Raw genomic sequence first — 18,503 nt, forward strand, 5'->3', positions numbered from 1 at the left:
TTCGGTGCCAAAGCCACCCAGGTAACGTTTGAATCCTTTGATAGCTTAGCTGTCTCAAAGAAACTCATCACAACTGCATTGAACTTACCCGCAATTTCTTCCCAATACTTCTTGATAAAATTCATATTGTAACCATCACTACCTGTGCCTTAGTTGACTCGCAATCCTATACTTCCTACTTTACTTCTTCAACTGACGACAACACCTCCAGAGATATAGACTCCTATTCATTGATCCGACTGACCAGACCATCACTGAAACCAGTTAAGCAAATCCAACAAATGCAGCAAATCTTCTCTTAAAAAGGAAAAGAAATCCAACAAATGTAGTAACAGCATACTGAAGTGGTTGCAACTATGAAAAAAAAATCAAAATAACTTAATTTAGAAGTTGAATGGTTTAACAAAGTTAGTTAGAGTGTTGTTGCAACAAGTCAATCATGATATGAGTACAAAACAAATGTAAACTATGATAGAATCTTCCCGATAATCTCCATCTGACACAAATAGTGGATCAAGTTACGCGCGACGAAACATTTCTCCTTTATCTGGATCGAGTCATATACCAAAAGATTTGAAAGTAAATACTATAAAAATTAGTAGTGCCTGATTCTTGTTGTAGTAATAAGACAAAAATATGAGACGTAGCTTGTACTACATGCATAGAAATGTGAATGTGAATATCACTTTCCATTAGGTTCTTTCAAGATTCATTTAGTTATTTAAATCAAATGTTATCCTAACAAATGATATTTATATCATATTTTGTAATTAATTTTTTTTCATCTAATAGCAGACAATGTGAATGTGAAAATCACTAAAATATTTATTTTTTTTATTAGCAGAAAGACGTGATATAAAAAATATTATTTTTGATAGATATATGAGATGAGACGGATCTTATATATACTCTAGTTATTTAATTGTAATATTTTAATGTTTTTTAAATTTTTTTTGTTATGGGTCTTTATCGCATATTATATATAATGAATAATATAATATGTTTTGATTTGTGTTTTCTGGACTAAAATATTATTTAATATATAATGTAAATTTTATGATTTAGATGATTGAATTTATGTTTGTTTTAGAATTATTTTATGATTAATTATCATAATTTTTGGATATGAATATACTTTAAGAAAAATAAATGTCACAATTTTGAATTGTCTAACAACTATGACTGTAGAGTACGAAAAACAGTGACTATAGAGTATTAAAACCATTATCATAGTTTACTCTGTGATCACAGTTTTTAAAACATGGTAACCATATAGTAAGCTATGTATTATGGTCGCGGTTTAAAACTAGTATGACCATAGCTTTTCTATGATCACAGTTTAAAAAAGCGTAATCAGAATAAGATATAGTCAATAGAGTAATTTATGGTCACGGTTTAAAATTAGTGTGACTATAGTCACAATTTTAAAATAGTGTGACTATAGATTAAATTATGATCATGGTTTAAAACTAGAGTGACCATAGAATAAGCTATGATCACACTTAAACCGTGACCATAAGTTAAACTATGATCACAATTTAAAATAGCATGATTATAAAACAAACTATTGTAATATGTGAGACTTTGATTTTAAAAAATGTAAAATGTATAATTGGATTATTAAAAGTTAATGAGAATTATTTTGGAAAGAGAAAGGAATTGTCCTTTGTTTCAGAATATTATCTTTGTATTTAAAATTTTAGAATGAACAAGAATTTTGGCTTAATCTGTTCCAAAGGTAGGGATAGATTTATAAATTTGTCTCTATTTCTACATCCAAATATTATTTGTCTCTAAATTTTTTTTGTTTATGTATTTTTGATTATGCTATGCGTACACCAAAATCAATTACCAAAGTTAACTATTAATTTAAAATATATGTTAAAATATAAATATACATTGAAAATAAATTAAACCACATATATATTTAATATAGGAATTGCATTTTTTATGTAATTCTATCTCAAAATAAAATCTTAACGGAGCGTATGTCGCTTTTAAGGTAAAAGTATGTGTACAATGATCATGAATAGAAAAGCAAAAAAAAATTAAAAATAGAAAAGAAGATAGAGAAAAAAAAAAAAAGAAAAATGCTAATAAATCAATAAAACGAAATAAAAACATAGAAGAGAAGAAAAAGGACGAAGAAAAAGAGTAAAAGATTAAAAGGAAAAAAAATTACACATGTTTCTATTCCAAAGGCTAGAGTAGTAGAGTTATATTTTTTCTTATTTTAGAAGCCAATAAAAGTTAACATCGGTGGAAACTTGAAAGAAAAATAATGAAAAGCAACAAGATACAAGTCTTTGTGTCTAACCTTCAAATTTTGACATCTTAATTTCCTAGTTTCACATTACCATTATGTAATGGAACGCAGATAGAAAATTAATTAGCGTTTAAAATACACCATGTTCAACATTTTGTGTAATCGTTGACTTTGATTATTTTATTCCACGAAAGAATCATGGTATATGCCAAAGATGCCATACAAGACTCTATCACCCTGACGAAGATGAGATTGATTGCTGTTTATCGGTTTATGAATGTATGATATATGTGATATATATAACCACTTCAACCGATTCCTTTTCATGCATAACAGAGACAATTCAATCCTTTGCTCCAAACGTAACTTCTTTATGAAGTGAAACAGGTTAGTCCCTCTTATGAACTCGCACAAAACAGTTTAGTGACTTTAGTCATTAATTTATGATGAAAATTCAAATGCAGTTGACTTCACGTGAAATTGATAGTTGAAAGTCGTTAGATGAAAATTTAGTCAAATCAGTCAAATAATCTAATGGCTCTTAGTTATCAATTTCACGCACCTAAGTTTCTACCTTAATTTATTGATAAACTGACTCGGGACCAAAGGGGAGGAGATGATAGTTTATACCTCCAAAACTATTACAAAAAGTATTTAATTGAATTGTTATTTGTATTATGTGTAGAATCAACAAATGACTATTTCCCATATAACATTTTCCTCCATTTTTTCACTTTTCCTTCTATAAAGATAAGGCAAAGAATACAAGCAAATTTTAAAAATATACAACTTTCTTTTCAAAAATAATTTACATTTTTTGTTTTTAATTTGTTCCTCCATATCTAAAATTAGAAAATATATTAAAAAGTAGTTCAAATAACACAAGTTTCTAGTAGGCTTTGAACATTAGTATAGATGTCACAATACTGAAAACAACTTGCTTAGAAAATTTGAACACAAGCGGACATATTTGAATAAATAATTAAGTTGAAATCAGTATTCAAAAGCGACATAGAAATACAGGAAAAATAAAATAATTGCAGTAGGGTCAGCAACGAATAAACTATTTTGAGCATAAAGATCTAAAAGACCAAATAATTAAAGGGTAATGCTAGGGAGACAAAAAAAAAAACAGCCATAACTTGCCTTATTTAACATTCATTAATTGTCGCAACAATTAATAAATGCTAAATAAGATAAGTTATGACTTTTGGCTGATTTTCTTTGGTTACTAAACATTTTCGATAATTAAATAAGAGTTAAAGTATTGTAGAATACCAATGCAAGGGGTTCAATTAAGGCCAAGTAGCTACTAGCTAGAGGTGTTGAGTTTAGAGAAATGATGCTCCTACATAATTTTTTCGATCATTTATTTTTATTTTTTATTGTTAATTTTAATATAAAAACGAAAGAGATATTTATTTATGCTTCTTAAAAGCTTCAGTTGATATTACTTTTGCAGAGGTCTTAAGAGAAGCAGTTGAGATGGCTGGAGGTGGAGATCAACTGGGAGTGCTTACTGCACTTGACGCAGCAAAGACGCAATGGTATCACTTCACGGCCATAGTGATCGCCGGCATGGGATTCTTTACAGATGCTTATGATCTTTTCAGCATAGCCAACGTCACAAAGTTGCTGGGACGCATATACTACACACACGAAGGGGCGCCAAAGCCCGGGACTCTGCCTCCGAATGTCTCATGCGCAGTTAACGGCGTTGCCCTCTGCGGCACTCTAGCAGGCCAGCTCTTCTTCGGTTGGTTGGGTGACAAACTTGGTAGGAAGAAGGTTTATGGAGTCACGCTTGCTCTCATGGTTGTGTCCTCTCTTGCTTCTGGTTTGTCCTTTGGCAAGAGCGCCAAGGGCGTCATATCCACGCTCTGTTTCTTCAGGTTCTGGCTTGGCTTTGGGATTGGTGGCGATTACCCTCTCTCCGCCACAATTATGTCGGAGTACGCCAACAAGAAGACCCGCGGCGCCTTCATAGCGGCGGTTTTCGCTATGCAGGGATTCGGGATTTTGGTTGGTGGAATTGTGTCACTCATTGTGTCCACGGCGTTTGACCACGCCTATAAGGCACCGCCGTACAACGTGGATCCAAAGGCGTCCCTTGTCCCTGAAGCAGATTACGTGTGGCGGATCATCTTGATGTTCGGCGCTGTGCCTGCCGCCCTAACATACTATTGGCGGATGAAGATGCCGGAGACGGCGAGGTACACGGCGCTGGTGGCCCGGAACGCGAAACAGGCGGCGCAAGACATGTCAAAAGTGCTGCAAGTTGAGATTGTAGCGGAGCAGGAGAAGGTGGACGCGATGGCGGTGAAAGATAACAACAGCTTTGGATTGTTTACAAGGGAATTCGCCCGCCGCCACGGCCTGCACTTACTTGGAACAACTACCACTTGGTTTCTACTGGACATTGCGTATTACAGTTCAAACCTTTTCCAGAAGGACATCTATACTAGCATCGGGTGGCTTCCTCCGGCGGCTAAAATGAACGCCATCCACGAGGTTTACAGGGTTGCTAGAGCTCAGACACTCATTGCGCTCTGTGGCACTGTCCCTGGCTACTGGTTCACTGTGGCATTCATAGACTACTTGGGTCGATTCTTCATCCAACTAATGGGCTTCTTCTTCATGACTGTCTTCATGTTCGCCCTCGCCATTCCATACCATCACTGGACACAGAAGGAACACAGGATTGGTTTCTTGGTCATGTACTCTCTTACTTTCTTCTTCGCCAATTTCGGTCCCAACGCCACCACTTTTGTTGTCCCGGCCGAGATCTTTCCGGCCAGGTTGAGGTCCACTTGCCATGGGATATCCTCGGCCGCCGGAAAGGCCGGGGCCATTGTGGGTGCGTTCGGGTTCTTGTACGCTTCACAGAGCAAAGATCCTAGTAAAAGAGATGCAGGGTACCCTGCTGGTATTGGGATGAAGGATACTCTTATTCTGCTTGCTGTGTGCAACTGTCTTGGGATGTTCTTCACGTTGCTGGTGCCGGAATCGAAAGGGAAATCGTTGGAGGAGTTGAGCGGCGAGAATGAAGAAGACGAAGAAGCTGCTGAGATCACTACTTCTGAGCAGCACCAAACTGCATCTTCTAGGACTGTTCCAGTATGACACAGATATTCCTGGAATCTCATCGCACAGGTTGTTAATTATGCTGAAACAAATCACACATATAAAATAAAATTATCAAATTTTATAAATAGAAAAAAACTTTTTTGCTGCTCTATCTGGTAAGCACCTATACTACCGCTTACTTCATGTTAAATCTGTGTTTTAGTATTCCTAGTTAGTAGTGTAATTACTGTAAGAATCTTGTGTTGCCTATATTTTTAAGTTATTTAACAACAAAAATTATTGAACAACTATGCTATGGCCTATGTGTAAGATGTTAATTACATTCACTAATGAGTTTTGTTAAGATTTAAGTGGGATTAAAACAAGGGAATTGAAAGAAAAAGTTTTATCTAATATGAGTGCAAATGCTAATATGTTTCGATTTTAAATTTTAATATAACGGTTATAAATAAAAAATTAAAATTTGTTTAATTTTCAAACAATATTTAAAAATTAGTTATAATATGAGATTACATTTATAAGATCAATAGATATAAAAATCTAAATAAATAAAATAAATACTAAATTTACAAATAAAGTTACGAGTTTAAAAATTTTATATTTTTTCATGTATTATATATCTCATTTTTATATAAGACGAGTTTGTTAGAGAACGAGATAAGTAAAAAGAAAAAGTCTAGGGAGTCAGCAATTTTGTTAAATTCTGGCTAGCATGTAACCAGCAAAGAAAAGTGAGTCATTGGATGAAATCTCACACCATTAAAATCATCATTGATGGCTATTTGATGGCTACAAATCACAAAAATTATTGATCCCCTAACATTGCTCGTTAATACGTTAAAAATCTATCACAAATACAATCAAGATAAAATAAAAAATATTTTTTAAATATATTTCATTTAAAAAGAAAATAAAATATGTTCATAAGTATTTATTCGCACTATAAATGAGATACGTTTATTGAGAATTATATTATATACATATTGAATGCCCGTGGATGCACAAAAAAACTAAAAATCACAATGTTAAAAAGGATACATGATATATGAAAATTCTAATTAAAAAAGATTTTAATAGTTTTAACATAACAAACTCTACCCACAGCTAACCTTTTAAATTGTATATAAATATGGATGCAACAAACAAAAAGAAATAATAAAAAATACACAATATAACACTTTTAATAAAAAAATATAAAATATTATTTTAATTTCCAATATTTAGGACGAATCTTAATTCAGTCTCTAACGTTTGAAATATCCTATTTCAATTTAAAAATTTTTAAATATTTTATTTTAATTTCAAAAAAATTTTAAACGATTTTAATATTGTTTTATCATTAAATTTGACACAAACAATTCACATATTGAAAAGTCAATAGCATTCGATTTTAATATGCAAGTAAAATCGATCTACGGATAATCACTAATATAAAAGTTTTTTCTTTGATTTAGAAGCGTTGATGATTGATTATTAGGATTTAGAATTTTATACAAAATAAAAAGAGAAAGTCTAGGGGCCAACATTTTTATTAAAATCTAGCTAATACTTAACCAACAAAGGAAAATTGAGTAATCTTACACCATTGGATGAAATCTCACATTATTAAAAATACTAATGTTGGCTAATTGATGGCTACAAATCACAAAACTTGTTAGCCTCTTAGCACTCCTCAAATAAAAATTAAGAAAAAAAAGTGTTATAAAAAGATTTTGGTTTTATTTTTCTAACACATTAAAGAAGATATATGACTTAACTAGTAACGATATTAACGTTCACACAACTCATTCTGTTAACTATGAGTGTTAAATTTAACGATAGAACCACATTGAATCTATTTAAAATTTGTTGAGATAAAAATAATACGTTTAAAATGTTAGAGAACAAATTAAAATTTAGTCTTAATCTTAGAAATTAAAATAATATTTTATCCTTAAAAAAAAATTTGGTAGGACTTATATCAAATTCTGCTAAAAAAAAGCAATAAAAAATCCAACGTTGCAACTTTTAACAGCTATTTAATTGAATTAACATGATTAATACTAAAATTAAATAATTAAGATATAGAAAACATTAGTAAATAACATATACACTCTAATAATTGCAAAAAAAATATTATTTATATTTTAAATTAATAAACCTTAAACAATAACCTATAAAACTGGTAGTCAGAAATAAAACTTTTAATAAAAAAATTAATTTGATACAAACAATTCATTTTATAAAAAACAGCAAAAGAATTATACCTCAATAATGTAATATAAAAAATATATATATAATAGGTTTTCTATCCCATTATACCATCTAATTGAAGCTGTCTTTCATGATTTTATAATTATTAACTTGTATAACAAAGTTTTGATCACCTTATCAAAGTTTTTGATACGATCCTTATGGGACAAACTGAGAGAATAAAAGAAGGTTTTATAAATATGGCTAAATCATGTGTTCAAGAGATGCATCAAGAATTGGATAAAATAATGATTAATGATTATCAAAAGTCACACGTTTTACTATTTTATAAGATGCATTGAAGACTCTCATTAGACAAAATGAATTAAAAAAGACGTCACTTTCTTAGAATTTATTCTATATTTATTTTATTTTTGTTATTTATTTGTTTTAGGCCCAATTATGATTCGACTCATATTTTATTCTAGTAAATTTATGAATTAGGGTTTTAAATTTAAGAGGTATAAAAACCTTCTAAAATCTGGTAGTCATTTTTTTCTTAATTTTGATGAATGAAATTTTGTTTGAATTTTTTTGAGAAACTTGGGTGTGAACAGATAAAATAAAGTAATTTCCTTAACTGTTACATCAGAAAATCAAATTGAAGTAGAAGAATTCTTTTTTTTATCTTCCATCTTATCCTGGGTTATGTTTCGTATCAGTTTTAATCATATTAACACTAACCTACGTATTAAGTGTCCATTAGGTAAATAAAAAATTACCATTAGTTAGATGATTCTGATCCACTGACTTGTTGATTTTTTTAAGTAACCTTTCTTTTTTTTTTTTCTTTTTTTTTTATTTGCGGTACCATCACCTAATTTTAAGACATTAGTGTTCCCATCTCCGTTTTTTTTTTGGTGACTTTCCCATCTCCGTTTATTTCTTCAAGATCATCCCCTTCATCATTGTCTTGAATTTTTTGCATTGCCACTTGTCTCCCTTTCATTTGATCATGTGGATTGTTAGTCTTCCCAAAATTTTGCTGAGATACTAGCTTAGAAACTTCTTATCCCTCATTGACTTGACTCTTCCATCCCATTATTTTGCTCTTTTTTTTTTCTGTGGATCATATCTGATGACATTTGGATTTACTATGGACATAGTTATCTCTAGCACAAATTCTTTTATCATGATTAATTTTTTCACATTTATAATAATAATTCTACAATTTTTCATATTTAAATTTAGTACATGAGTGGCTTTCATTATTCTTTTTGCACTAAAATTCAATTTTTAATGGTAATTAGACATTTAATTTTACTTTAATCCTCAAAAAGAATCTAAGCATATTTTTTTCAATAGATAAATTTTTAGCATTTATCACTTTTTTTATTATGATTTATATTTTTATAACAACTTAATTTTTTAGCATGTCGTGACTAATGCCAATTGTCAAGTATTATTAATCTGTCAACTTATAAATTCTAAACTTTTATTTAATTTATATATTATTCAACCTATCACAATGACCCGTGAATGTGCACATTATCCACTAGCTATATTTGCTTGGTTTCACGACATACGTAAAATAGATAAAGACTAAAAAAGATGCATTCAATATACGAGCAAGGTATAAAAACCGAATGAATTTCGCTAGGGACTAATGGAGTAAGTATATAATGTATATAATGAGTTGATTTTTTGGCCTAATATGAATAAAAAATTAAAATTAACCATTTGCTATCATATAAATTTAAACATTTAAGATAAAATACTACTAATTTATCAAATACAATATACTCATATTATTCAGAATCTAACTACCAAAGATAATAAACATTTAATATCTTACTAAATCGAACATCCAATTTAAAATACTTGAAACTGATTACACAAATACACTTTTATTATTCTAAAATAAGTATATGTGAATAGTTTTAAATAAACATCCAATACTTTAATTTTAATTTAAAATTAACCCCATTATATACATTGTACGGTACATGTATTGATTTCCTATACTTCCTCAAACTAAATATGTCACATAATGTCGCAAGGGCTTCATACATACATCAAGAGACTAAAACAACATTAGTCATACAACATCACATATCCTAAATTTAGACTCCTTTAGTATGTTACACTACATATATAGTACAGACTCTTATAGACATATGACATCTGAGTCCTAGCCAATTCAAAAAGCTTATAGTATGGCATCCAAGTTAGTAAAGTCTTACCCATCAAGAAAATATTAACAAGGAGAGGAAAAACACTCTAGATTTCATAGCTTTATATAGCGTTGGCCGTTGGGCGTTTTTAAAAGGTAAACACATTTCAAGTTTGGATTGTAGCAAAAGGGGGGTAGTACCACCTCTTCAACCCCTGTAGGAATAGTGAAGGAAAAGGGCGAAAATCTACGGTTTTCAGTAGGATACTAACGAGAGAAATAATTTGCTTATCGGTCCTTGGATAAGACTCTAGCGTAGGGATAATGATACACGTTATTATTTCAATCATAGGTTATACAATTTTAGCTTTCTTTTATCTCGTGGCTATTTTAGTCTTAATTCCTTTTCACATTATTCCTTACATTTTCTTATAATTCTTTACAGTTTTTTTCCATTAACATTTAGTATTTTCGTCAATTTCATAATAGTAAGTCAGTAACAGTAGACAATCATAGACAAATCACAAATTACAAGTTACAAAGCACAATAATAAAGAATCAAACACAACACAAGATTACAGAGAATATTCTGCAGACAATCATGATGCATGTCTGTCCTACGCATGCATGCCATGAATTTATGTGTTGGTTCACTACCAGCAACCCGACATTACTTGGGAACAAGTCTCAGATACAACTTTTCGATTGCGTCAGTCTGTATACATGTATCGAATGATTAAGAATACCATTAGTCAATGACAACCGCCAATTATCACAAAACTTGGCGCTATAATATACACACATAGTCAAACACTCCGTGGGTAGGATAAAACCAGAAACCCGCATTCATATAGTCTATGCATTGGACAAGCGAGATGGAACTCTCAACCTTGCTAAGCAAACATTTAACCATTCATTAGGCCTGAGACATTTCTTCATTATCATTCTCTTATAAAGCTTTTAAGAATGTTCATTAGTAAGTATTCTGCCTTCAATTCTATCACATTCTGGCTTATTTAGTTTTAGCAGCCTTCCTCATTTTGTTTTTAGTCTGTCTTATTCTATTTTATTTTGTTTTCATCCGCCTCATTCTGTTTCACTTTGTTTCGGTTTAATATTTTATTTCAATCTATCTCATTTTATTTTATTCTGTCTCTTTCCTTTAGGGACTTTCTTTGCACTTATTCTTTTAGGATATTTTTCTTTATGTCCTCCTTTTTATTAGGTTGTTATTTTATCCTCAATCTTTTAATAAATGACCTTTATATTCCTTTGTCAAAAATTATTATTATGTCTTTAAAAAAGACATTCATATCCTTTAAGTCTCACACACACATATCAAAAAGACATTCATATCTTTTAATCTTTTATAAAAATTTATATATGAACGATATTCCTGTTTGAACTTTGTCCTTGAAAAGTATCTCGTGAATCGTGACTCATAACTCATTAGTGGTGAAGTGAAGAAGGAATAATCGTGGTTGTCGTCTAGTTGTCATGCTGCTTATGTCGCACTCAACTATCTTCCATCATACTCTGTCCAAGCTGCTCAGATCGAAGGTCATTATTCACTGCTAGTGTTTGTTTTTCGTTTTTTTATGCTATGTTCAGAAGTGAAAAAAAAAAGTTTAGAATTTTACTAGTGTTACTCAGATATTGTTTTTGTTTTGTTTTGTTTTTTTCTTTTTGATTCTTGTTTCTTTGTTCATCGGTTTAAAATTCTACAATTACTAGTGCTACTCAGATTGAATTATTAAATGATTAATCTGCTCACTGCTGTCGTGCTGTACTCTATTTTGTTGCTTTTTTTTGTGTGCTGTGATCTAGTTAAAATTGTGATCATTCTGCTATTTGCTAAAAATATTGCTTACCTATGTTAAAATTATGTTGAAACATGATCTTTTATTTGTTTAATATAATCAGTTTAATCTTTGTTAAAACTGAGTTGAAACATGAGCTTTTGTTTATTCAATACAATAGTGATATAATCTAGTTTAATGAAAACTAAATGTTAAATTGTTAAATTAGTATGTTTATTTATTATTTTAATACAAACCAATTTTAGCAGTTGAATCAATAATTTTACTAATAACTAGAACAATTTATTGACCGATCCGATTTCAAAACCTGCCCTATAACACCTATATGTCCAAAACTAGAAGCCCAAATAGCAGCCCCTTGCTTCAGCCTCCTCCACTGATGTAGCTGGGTTTGGAGCACTCCAACTCTCCAAGAGACCCGCATCGTCCCTAATCACAACTCCAACGCGTCTGTAATCTCCACTGCTTCAAGAGGCGTCAATACTCAACATTTCTCTAATTTGACTGCTTGCGCTGCAATTGCGCAACTCACCAGCATGTTGGGGACAGCAATAAGGTTGTTTGCCAAGAAACCGAAGCCGAAGATGGGACCAATAGAACTTAAGACTCCACCGGAGCAGAGACTCACCATCACTAGAGTGCTATTTGATATTGTGAAGGAGCATGGTCCCCTCACCGTTCAAGACACCTGGGAACATGTCAAGGTATACATATAGTGCTATAAATATTTTTGATACTCTTTCTTCCGTCATCTTTGCGAGTAATGTGCTGTTGCTTGCTAAGTGAATAAAGGAAGGAATAACATTGAACTGAACATTATTGAGTAAGGATTAAATTTTGATTTTGTTTACTCCAATAAATCTTATTATTCAGCAAATTACAAACATACTACAGCTACTTCTACTAGGGGATAATGATCAAAGTTGCTTAAGTATATACTGAAACTCATAATTAAACTTTACCTGTTTAATCAGTAGATTGAGCCCATTGAGTAACTGTCTAAACTGTTTCAGGAGGTTGGATTGAAAGATTTGAAAGGCAAGCAACATATGAAGATAGTGTTGAGATGGATGAGAGAGAGACAAAAGCTTCGCCTCATTTGCAATCATGTAGGACAACATAAACAGTTTCTCTATACTACTTGGTTTACGAAACCCAGTACTTTGAATTCAACTGCAGGAAGCATCCCAGTAAAACAAAAGAAACCTTCTTGAAAGTTTATGACTTCTAAAGCATAGCGGATGACTAAATCCTTATAGTAGTCCCTGAGATTCACGCCTTTCACTATTTTAGTCCCTCAAATTCAAAATTTACTATACTAGTCCCCGAGATCTAATTCCAGGCACCATATTGATCCCTGGACCCTTTTTGGCATTGAGTCGACAAATGGAATACCGAGCTAGCTCTGAATTTCTACGCTAAACACAAGGATACATGATGTTGTTTTGTTTTGGCGCTTAAACAAGGCGAAAACAATGTTGTTTTGGAGGATAGGGAGAGATAAAACGGTTTGCATATCATATAAACTCTTCTTCGTCTTCTCGTTTTGCCTTGTTTAAGCACCAAAACAAAACGACGTCGTTTAACCCTATATCTAGGGTGGTAAGTCAAAATTAGTTCAGCACTTTGTTCGTTGACTCGGTGCTAGAAAAGGTCCAATGACTAATATGGTGCCCAGAGATGAATCTCGAGAACTATTATAATGAATTTTGGATTTGAAGGGCTAAAGTTGTGAAAGTCATGAATTTAAGGGATTACTTTGGAGATTTAGTCCGTAGCCGCGTAGCGGATAGACTAGCTAGTAGCTACCCATAAAGTGGGAACAGCATTGCATTGTACTTTAAATTGATTCCTAAACTAAAGAATCTACCTGCCTAATAAGTTTTTGTTATCATTTCTTGATTTGTTTCAGTGTTTTCTGTTTATGGTATTGTAAAGGAAAAAGTGAGATTAGTGGTTTTTTAATTATTATTATTATTATTATAATTATTATTATTATTATTATTTTGTAAAACCCAATTTGTGGATGTGTTGTGCCGTCTTATTTTCATTGTGCCTTTCTATGAATTTGTTGCATCTTTCACTATTTCTTTTAATAAAAACTTTCAGTTGTGACCAACTAGGGACTATTAGGCATTTGCATTTGTTAACTTTAGTACCACAAGCATAAAGCTAACATTTGCTTGTTCATTCTCTCCGACATGTGTCTTGGATTAAATGAAATAAGACCGTGAACTAATATAACCATTCATGAACCAGGATAGTTCTTTTCTATTTCTGTTGGTACTCTCTAACAATATTTATGCTGAGACCAGAATAGGGTGTGGCATTTCCAGACACCAACAAAGGACCCATCATTGACGTGTACGGCTGGAACTAAAAGAGGTGGGAAGCATGGTGGAAGATTGGAGGAAGAGGATGTGGACACAAATTTCTGAAGGGGTCCCTCACCCCCTCTCCTGTGTGGAACCTTTCATGGTGGCTGGTCTTGAAGGAGATGTGATAGTGACAACAGGCACTTGGGCAGGTCAATAGGATGGGGTAATTTAGGAATTTTCAAAATGCACATAAAAAAGAAGGAATATAATTGTCTAACTAAATAAGCTAAATATTGGGTCTTCCTTCTTTCCATGGTGTATTGCATATTTTCTTTCTTTTTCCTCATCATTGAAACCTTTACCATGGTTGATTTAAGACCTTTTCTTCTTTATATCTTAGGCGGTGACTAGAGTAAGGAATGTGAGCCAGGGTGATTGTAGGTGGGGCGAGGCGGTGGCGAGTGCTTTAGATTGGTTCGTTAGGAGATTTGTTTGGAGTGCTTTAGAAGGGTATATTAGTGAGTTTCGATCTTTGAAGACAAAATATCCTCCAAAATTAAAGCTATCATACACATCTTAAGGTTTCACAAGGTTTGTGTTCTGGTAAGTTGGTAGATGAAGATTTGAAGGAGTGTGCAGTTGGGTTATCATTGCCTTCGAGATCAAGCATCTCTCGGTCAGACTTAATCGGCAAAGAATTAGCAGTGTAAGACATTAGTGATAATTCACTCCCCCTTTAAATTTGACCTGCTATACCTTACAATTTTGATGATAAAATGCTGTGATGCTTGTTCCAAGTGTGTGAATGCATGGTGCTAGCATGAATTTAAGCTTGCATGAATATTATCAAATTGATTAGGTAAGAATTGGACTAATAGATAGTTGTTGTAGCTGTGGTCTATATTAAGTCTTGTAGAGTTTGGTGATGATGTGATTGCTAACAGAGAAAGTTAGAGGTGAGTGTCGGTGAAATTATTAATATTTGTGGTAGTTTAAGCCCTTAGTTAGCGTTTGGTTAGGGGAATTGGGACTGAGACTGAGGAACTGGGTGTTTGGTGGCCAGAGATTGGAACTAAAATTTCAGTTTTCGTTCGCAAAATTTCAATCCTTTCAGTACCTCCAGAAAGTGGGAACACAAAGGACTGAAATTTTGGGAATGGAGACTGAAACTTTAATAACATTTCTTTTCAAAAATATCTTAATTTAACTTTTCAAATTCCAAATCTACCCCCAATCTCCATATTTATTTTAAATTAAACATAATACTGAGTCATAACTCAGTCCAATATATTTTACACCGAACACAATACAGCGACTTAATTCAGTCTCAATCTCTGTCTCCCTTCCAAACGCAGCCTTAAGGCATATGACAATTAAGCATATATACCTAGATACTTCAATAGGATCTTCTCCTAGATATGGCATGGAAAGAAGTTTTAATCAAAGTTGTATTACAGGCCATTCCATCTTATGTCATGAATGTTGTATGCATTCTTAAAAGGTTCTGTCAGAGGTTGAGCAATAGGATAGCTAGATTTTGGTGGGCCTCGATTGGAAAAAAGAGAGGGATTCATTGGAAGAGTTGGTCTAAATTGTGCATTAGCAAAAGGGAAGGAGGCTTAGGCTTTAAGAATTTGCATGATCAAAACCTAGCCTTTCATGCCAAACAAGCTTGGAGAATTTTTTGAGAACTCTAATGCTATATGGGTCCAAGTTCTCAAGGCTATTTATTTTCCTTGTCAGTTCAAAGAGGAGAGGGTGGGAGATCTTCATCTTGGGTTTGGCAAAGTATTATAGAGGAGAGGGATTTTTGGCTGTGGAATGGAAGATGGGATATAGGCAAGGAGGATAAAGTGAGGATATGGGAAGACAAATGAGTGCTAGGGATAGGGACAATACAAGGACAGAGGAATGAATACATGAATATGGTGAAAGATCGGATTGATGAAGGTGTTGGATGGAACTTTAGCTAAATTAAGAGAGAGGTTTCAAGATGACATTGTGGAAAAAATTAGAAGAACTCCAGTCAGCATAATTAATGACCAGGATAGATTCATATGGCCATATAGAGCAGATGAAAAATATACAGTTAGAACTGGGTACCACTTAATTAGGAAAGAAAATACAAGTAATACTCAGAATGTCTCATGGACTAGTGAGAACATAGAGGAGTTGTGAAAAGAAATATGGGATTTAATGATCCCGCATAAGATTAGGATGTTCCTTTGGAAGGCTTCGCATAATATTATTCTGGTATTCACTAACCTATATAAAAGAAGGATTACTAATATCCTTGTTTGCCCATTATGTATGTAGGAGCAGGAGACAACCGAACATGAGTTGCTCTTATGTCCCTGGATTAGAGCAGTATGGTTCGGTGCACAAATTCAGTGCAGCCCAAGGCCATAGATAGTTACAACATCTGGGAAATGGATGCTGGACCTTGTAGAAAACATGAAGATAAGCTCTTCGGATCAGAATACAGAATGTATACAAACAAAGCTAGATGTTTGATTTGGGAGATATGAAAAGGCATCCAGGCAGTGCATACTCAGAGCAAGAATATTGGAAGTGGAATTCTCAGACCCAGTGAACACTGCAGATTTAAATAACAACATCAATAGGAATAGCAAAGGTGGGAGCATTACCTGGAGGCCACCACTAAATGGCTGGATCAAAGGAATGTAGATGCATCATTTAATAAAAATTCTGTAAAAGGAGCAGTTGTTGTAGTGTTTAGGGACCATAATGGATGCATTGTAACTGGTTCAGCTTAAAAAATTATAGCATGTTCAGCCCTGACAGCAGAAAATTTAGATATGGAGAGTGTAATAATTGAAACAGATAGTCTGAATATCACCCAACCAATCAAGTCAAAAGAAGACATTGGCAAGGTTCAACCATTCCTGGAAGACATCTGTTGTGGTTAGGTCGCGACAGCCATGGAAACAAGAATCTTGGCGCGACGATCAGAATGGGTTTGGGTCGGGTATAAGGATCAAGTACGGTTCTTTGGGCTTAACCCAAGACCCAAAAAATAAATAAATAAATAAATACCTGTTGTGATAAGAATCAATGTAGATGTCCATTCACAAGAAAGAATGAACTTAAATGAAAGTTGAAAATAAAGACCCGTACATGTATAAATAAGAGGCACATATCTGAGCTATCATACACAAGCAATAAAAACAATTCTCTCTCCTTTCTTATCTTACAAATATTCTTCTCTCTCTTTTATCTCATTATCTGTGTGGTTTTAAACTACAATAATTATAATATTAGTAAATATATATAGATTACTTATATTATAGTGAGATAAGAGCATATTTATATTTCTCTATTTTATATTTATTATATCTTCCTTATTTATTTTACAACACGTTATCAGCACGAGACTTTGATCATATTTTTAGGAAGACTCAGGTAACAAATTTTCATTATGTCGAAACTCTCTCATCTTGAATGCAATGCTCTTGATATATCTGGAAACAATTATTTATCATGGATATTAGATGCTGAAATCTATCTTGATTCAATGGATCTTGGAGATACTATTAAGGCTGAAAATAATGCATTCCAAAAGGATAAAGCCAAAGCTATGATTTTTCTTCGTTGTCATCTTGACGAAGGATTGAAAAATGAATATCTCACATTAAAAGATCATGCAGATCTTTGGAAAGACCTTGAAGAAAGGTATAATCATCAAAAGACGGTGATACTTTCTCAAGCCCGATATGAATTGACGCACTTGCATCTACAGGATTTTAAATCCAAAAATGAATATAATTTGGCAATGTTTCGAATCACCTCACGAATGAAATTATGTGGGAAAAAGATATCTGATAATGATATGTCAGAGAAAACTTTCTCGATCTTCCATGCCTCGAATGTGCTCCTGCAGTAGCAGTATCGAGAAAAAGGATTTAAAAAAATATTCTGAGCTAATTTCTTGCCTTCTTGTTGCTGAACGCAACAATGAGTTGCTCTTAAAGAATCATGAAGCGCGCTCAGCTGGCACCGTCCCATTTCCTGAAATAAATGCAACAAATCATTACCTAGAAGAGGTAAATGGCAAGGCTTTAGTAACAAGAAAAATTATGGAAGGAAAAAGAATTATATTCAAAAGAGATGATCTCACCAGAAGTGGGATAAAGAAGGAAATATTGGGCAAAATAAATCAACAGAGGATAAGTGTTTCCGTTGTGGTGGAAAGGGCTATTGGTCACGTACCTGTCATACCCCAAGGCACCTAGTCGATTTTTATCAAACATCTTTAAAAAAGGACGACAAAGGCATTTGAAACGAATTTTGTTTCAAATGATGCTGAAAATTTCACCACTCATTATGATTTATCTGATTTCTTTGAGAATCCTAAATGGAATATTGGTCATTTGATTAATGATGGAATAGTTTAATATATGGGATTGTTAAGTATCCATGTAAATAAATAATGTAAAAAACTTATTGTTAAGTTTTATTTTCTATGTATTTAAGTTTCAAATATGATGTATATAAATAATGAAATATTAATATTTATGAATTTTGAAATCATTAAATGTGTCAAGTTTTAAAATAAAATTTTAGTATATGACATTATTTTTATGTACAGTGTTTCTTAGAAAAATAATTCCGATCAAGTATTCAATTTAACTGTATATACTACTCAT

At 32.6% G+C, this 18,503-nt stretch overlaps 1 protein-coding gene and 1 long non-coding RNA gene across 6 annotated transcripts; both read left to right on the forward strand.

Annotated features, from left to right (window-relative positions):
- Positions 1-2,489: 2,489 nt before the first annotated feature.
- On the forward strand, positions 2,490-5,640 carry LOC112751962 (probable inorganic phosphate transporter 1-5). 2 transcript variants are annotated; one of them, XM_025801304.3, is made up of 2 exons: positions 2,490-2,653; positions 3,729-5,640. In XM_025801304.3, exon 2 carries the CDS (start codon positions 3,752-3,754, stop codon positions 5,387-5,389), a length of 1,638 nt encoding a protein of 545 aa, XP_025657089.1. In that variant the 5' UTR covers positions 2,490-2,653; positions 3,729-3,751; the 3' UTR covers positions 5,390-5,640. The 2 variants fall into 2 exon arrangements, with proteins under 2 accessions (XP_025657089.1, XP_025657090.1); XM_025801305.3 differs by lacking the exon at positions 2,490-2,653 and adding an exon at positions 3,449-3,588.
- Positions 5,641-11,282: 5,642 nt separating this feature from the next.
- On the forward strand, positions 11,283-17,054 carry LOC112751963 (uncharacterized). 4 transcript variants are annotated; one of them, XR_011872919.1, is made up of 4 exons: positions 11,283-12,222; positions 12,532-12,627; positions 13,834-14,542; positions 16,153-17,054. It is a non-coding gene; the product is annotated as an uncharacterized lncRNA (long non-coding RNA). The 4 variants fall into 4 exon arrangements; XR_011872921.1 differs by having other exon boundaries at positions 11,340-12,222; positions 13,839-14,542; XR_011872920.1 differs by having other exon boundaries at positions 11,448-12,222; positions 16,159-17,054.
- Positions 17,055-18,503: the final 1,449 nt, after the last annotated feature.

The sequence above is a fragment of the Arachis hypogaea genome, chromosome 15, assembly GCF_003086295.3.
Source record: "Arachis hypogaea cultivar Tifrunner chromosome 15, arahy.Tifrunner.gnm2.J5K5, whole genome shotgun sequence".
Classification (NCBI taxonomy): domain Eukaryota; kingdom Viridiplantae; phylum Streptophyta; class Magnoliopsida; order Fabales; family Fabaceae; genus Arachis; species Arachis hypogaea.

Excerpts from the sequence above, each read along its gene's own strand:
- LOC112751962 (XM_025801304.3), top strand. The coding sequence starts at position 3,752 with ATGGCTGGAGGTGGAGATCAACTGGGAGTGCTTACTGCACTTGACGCA.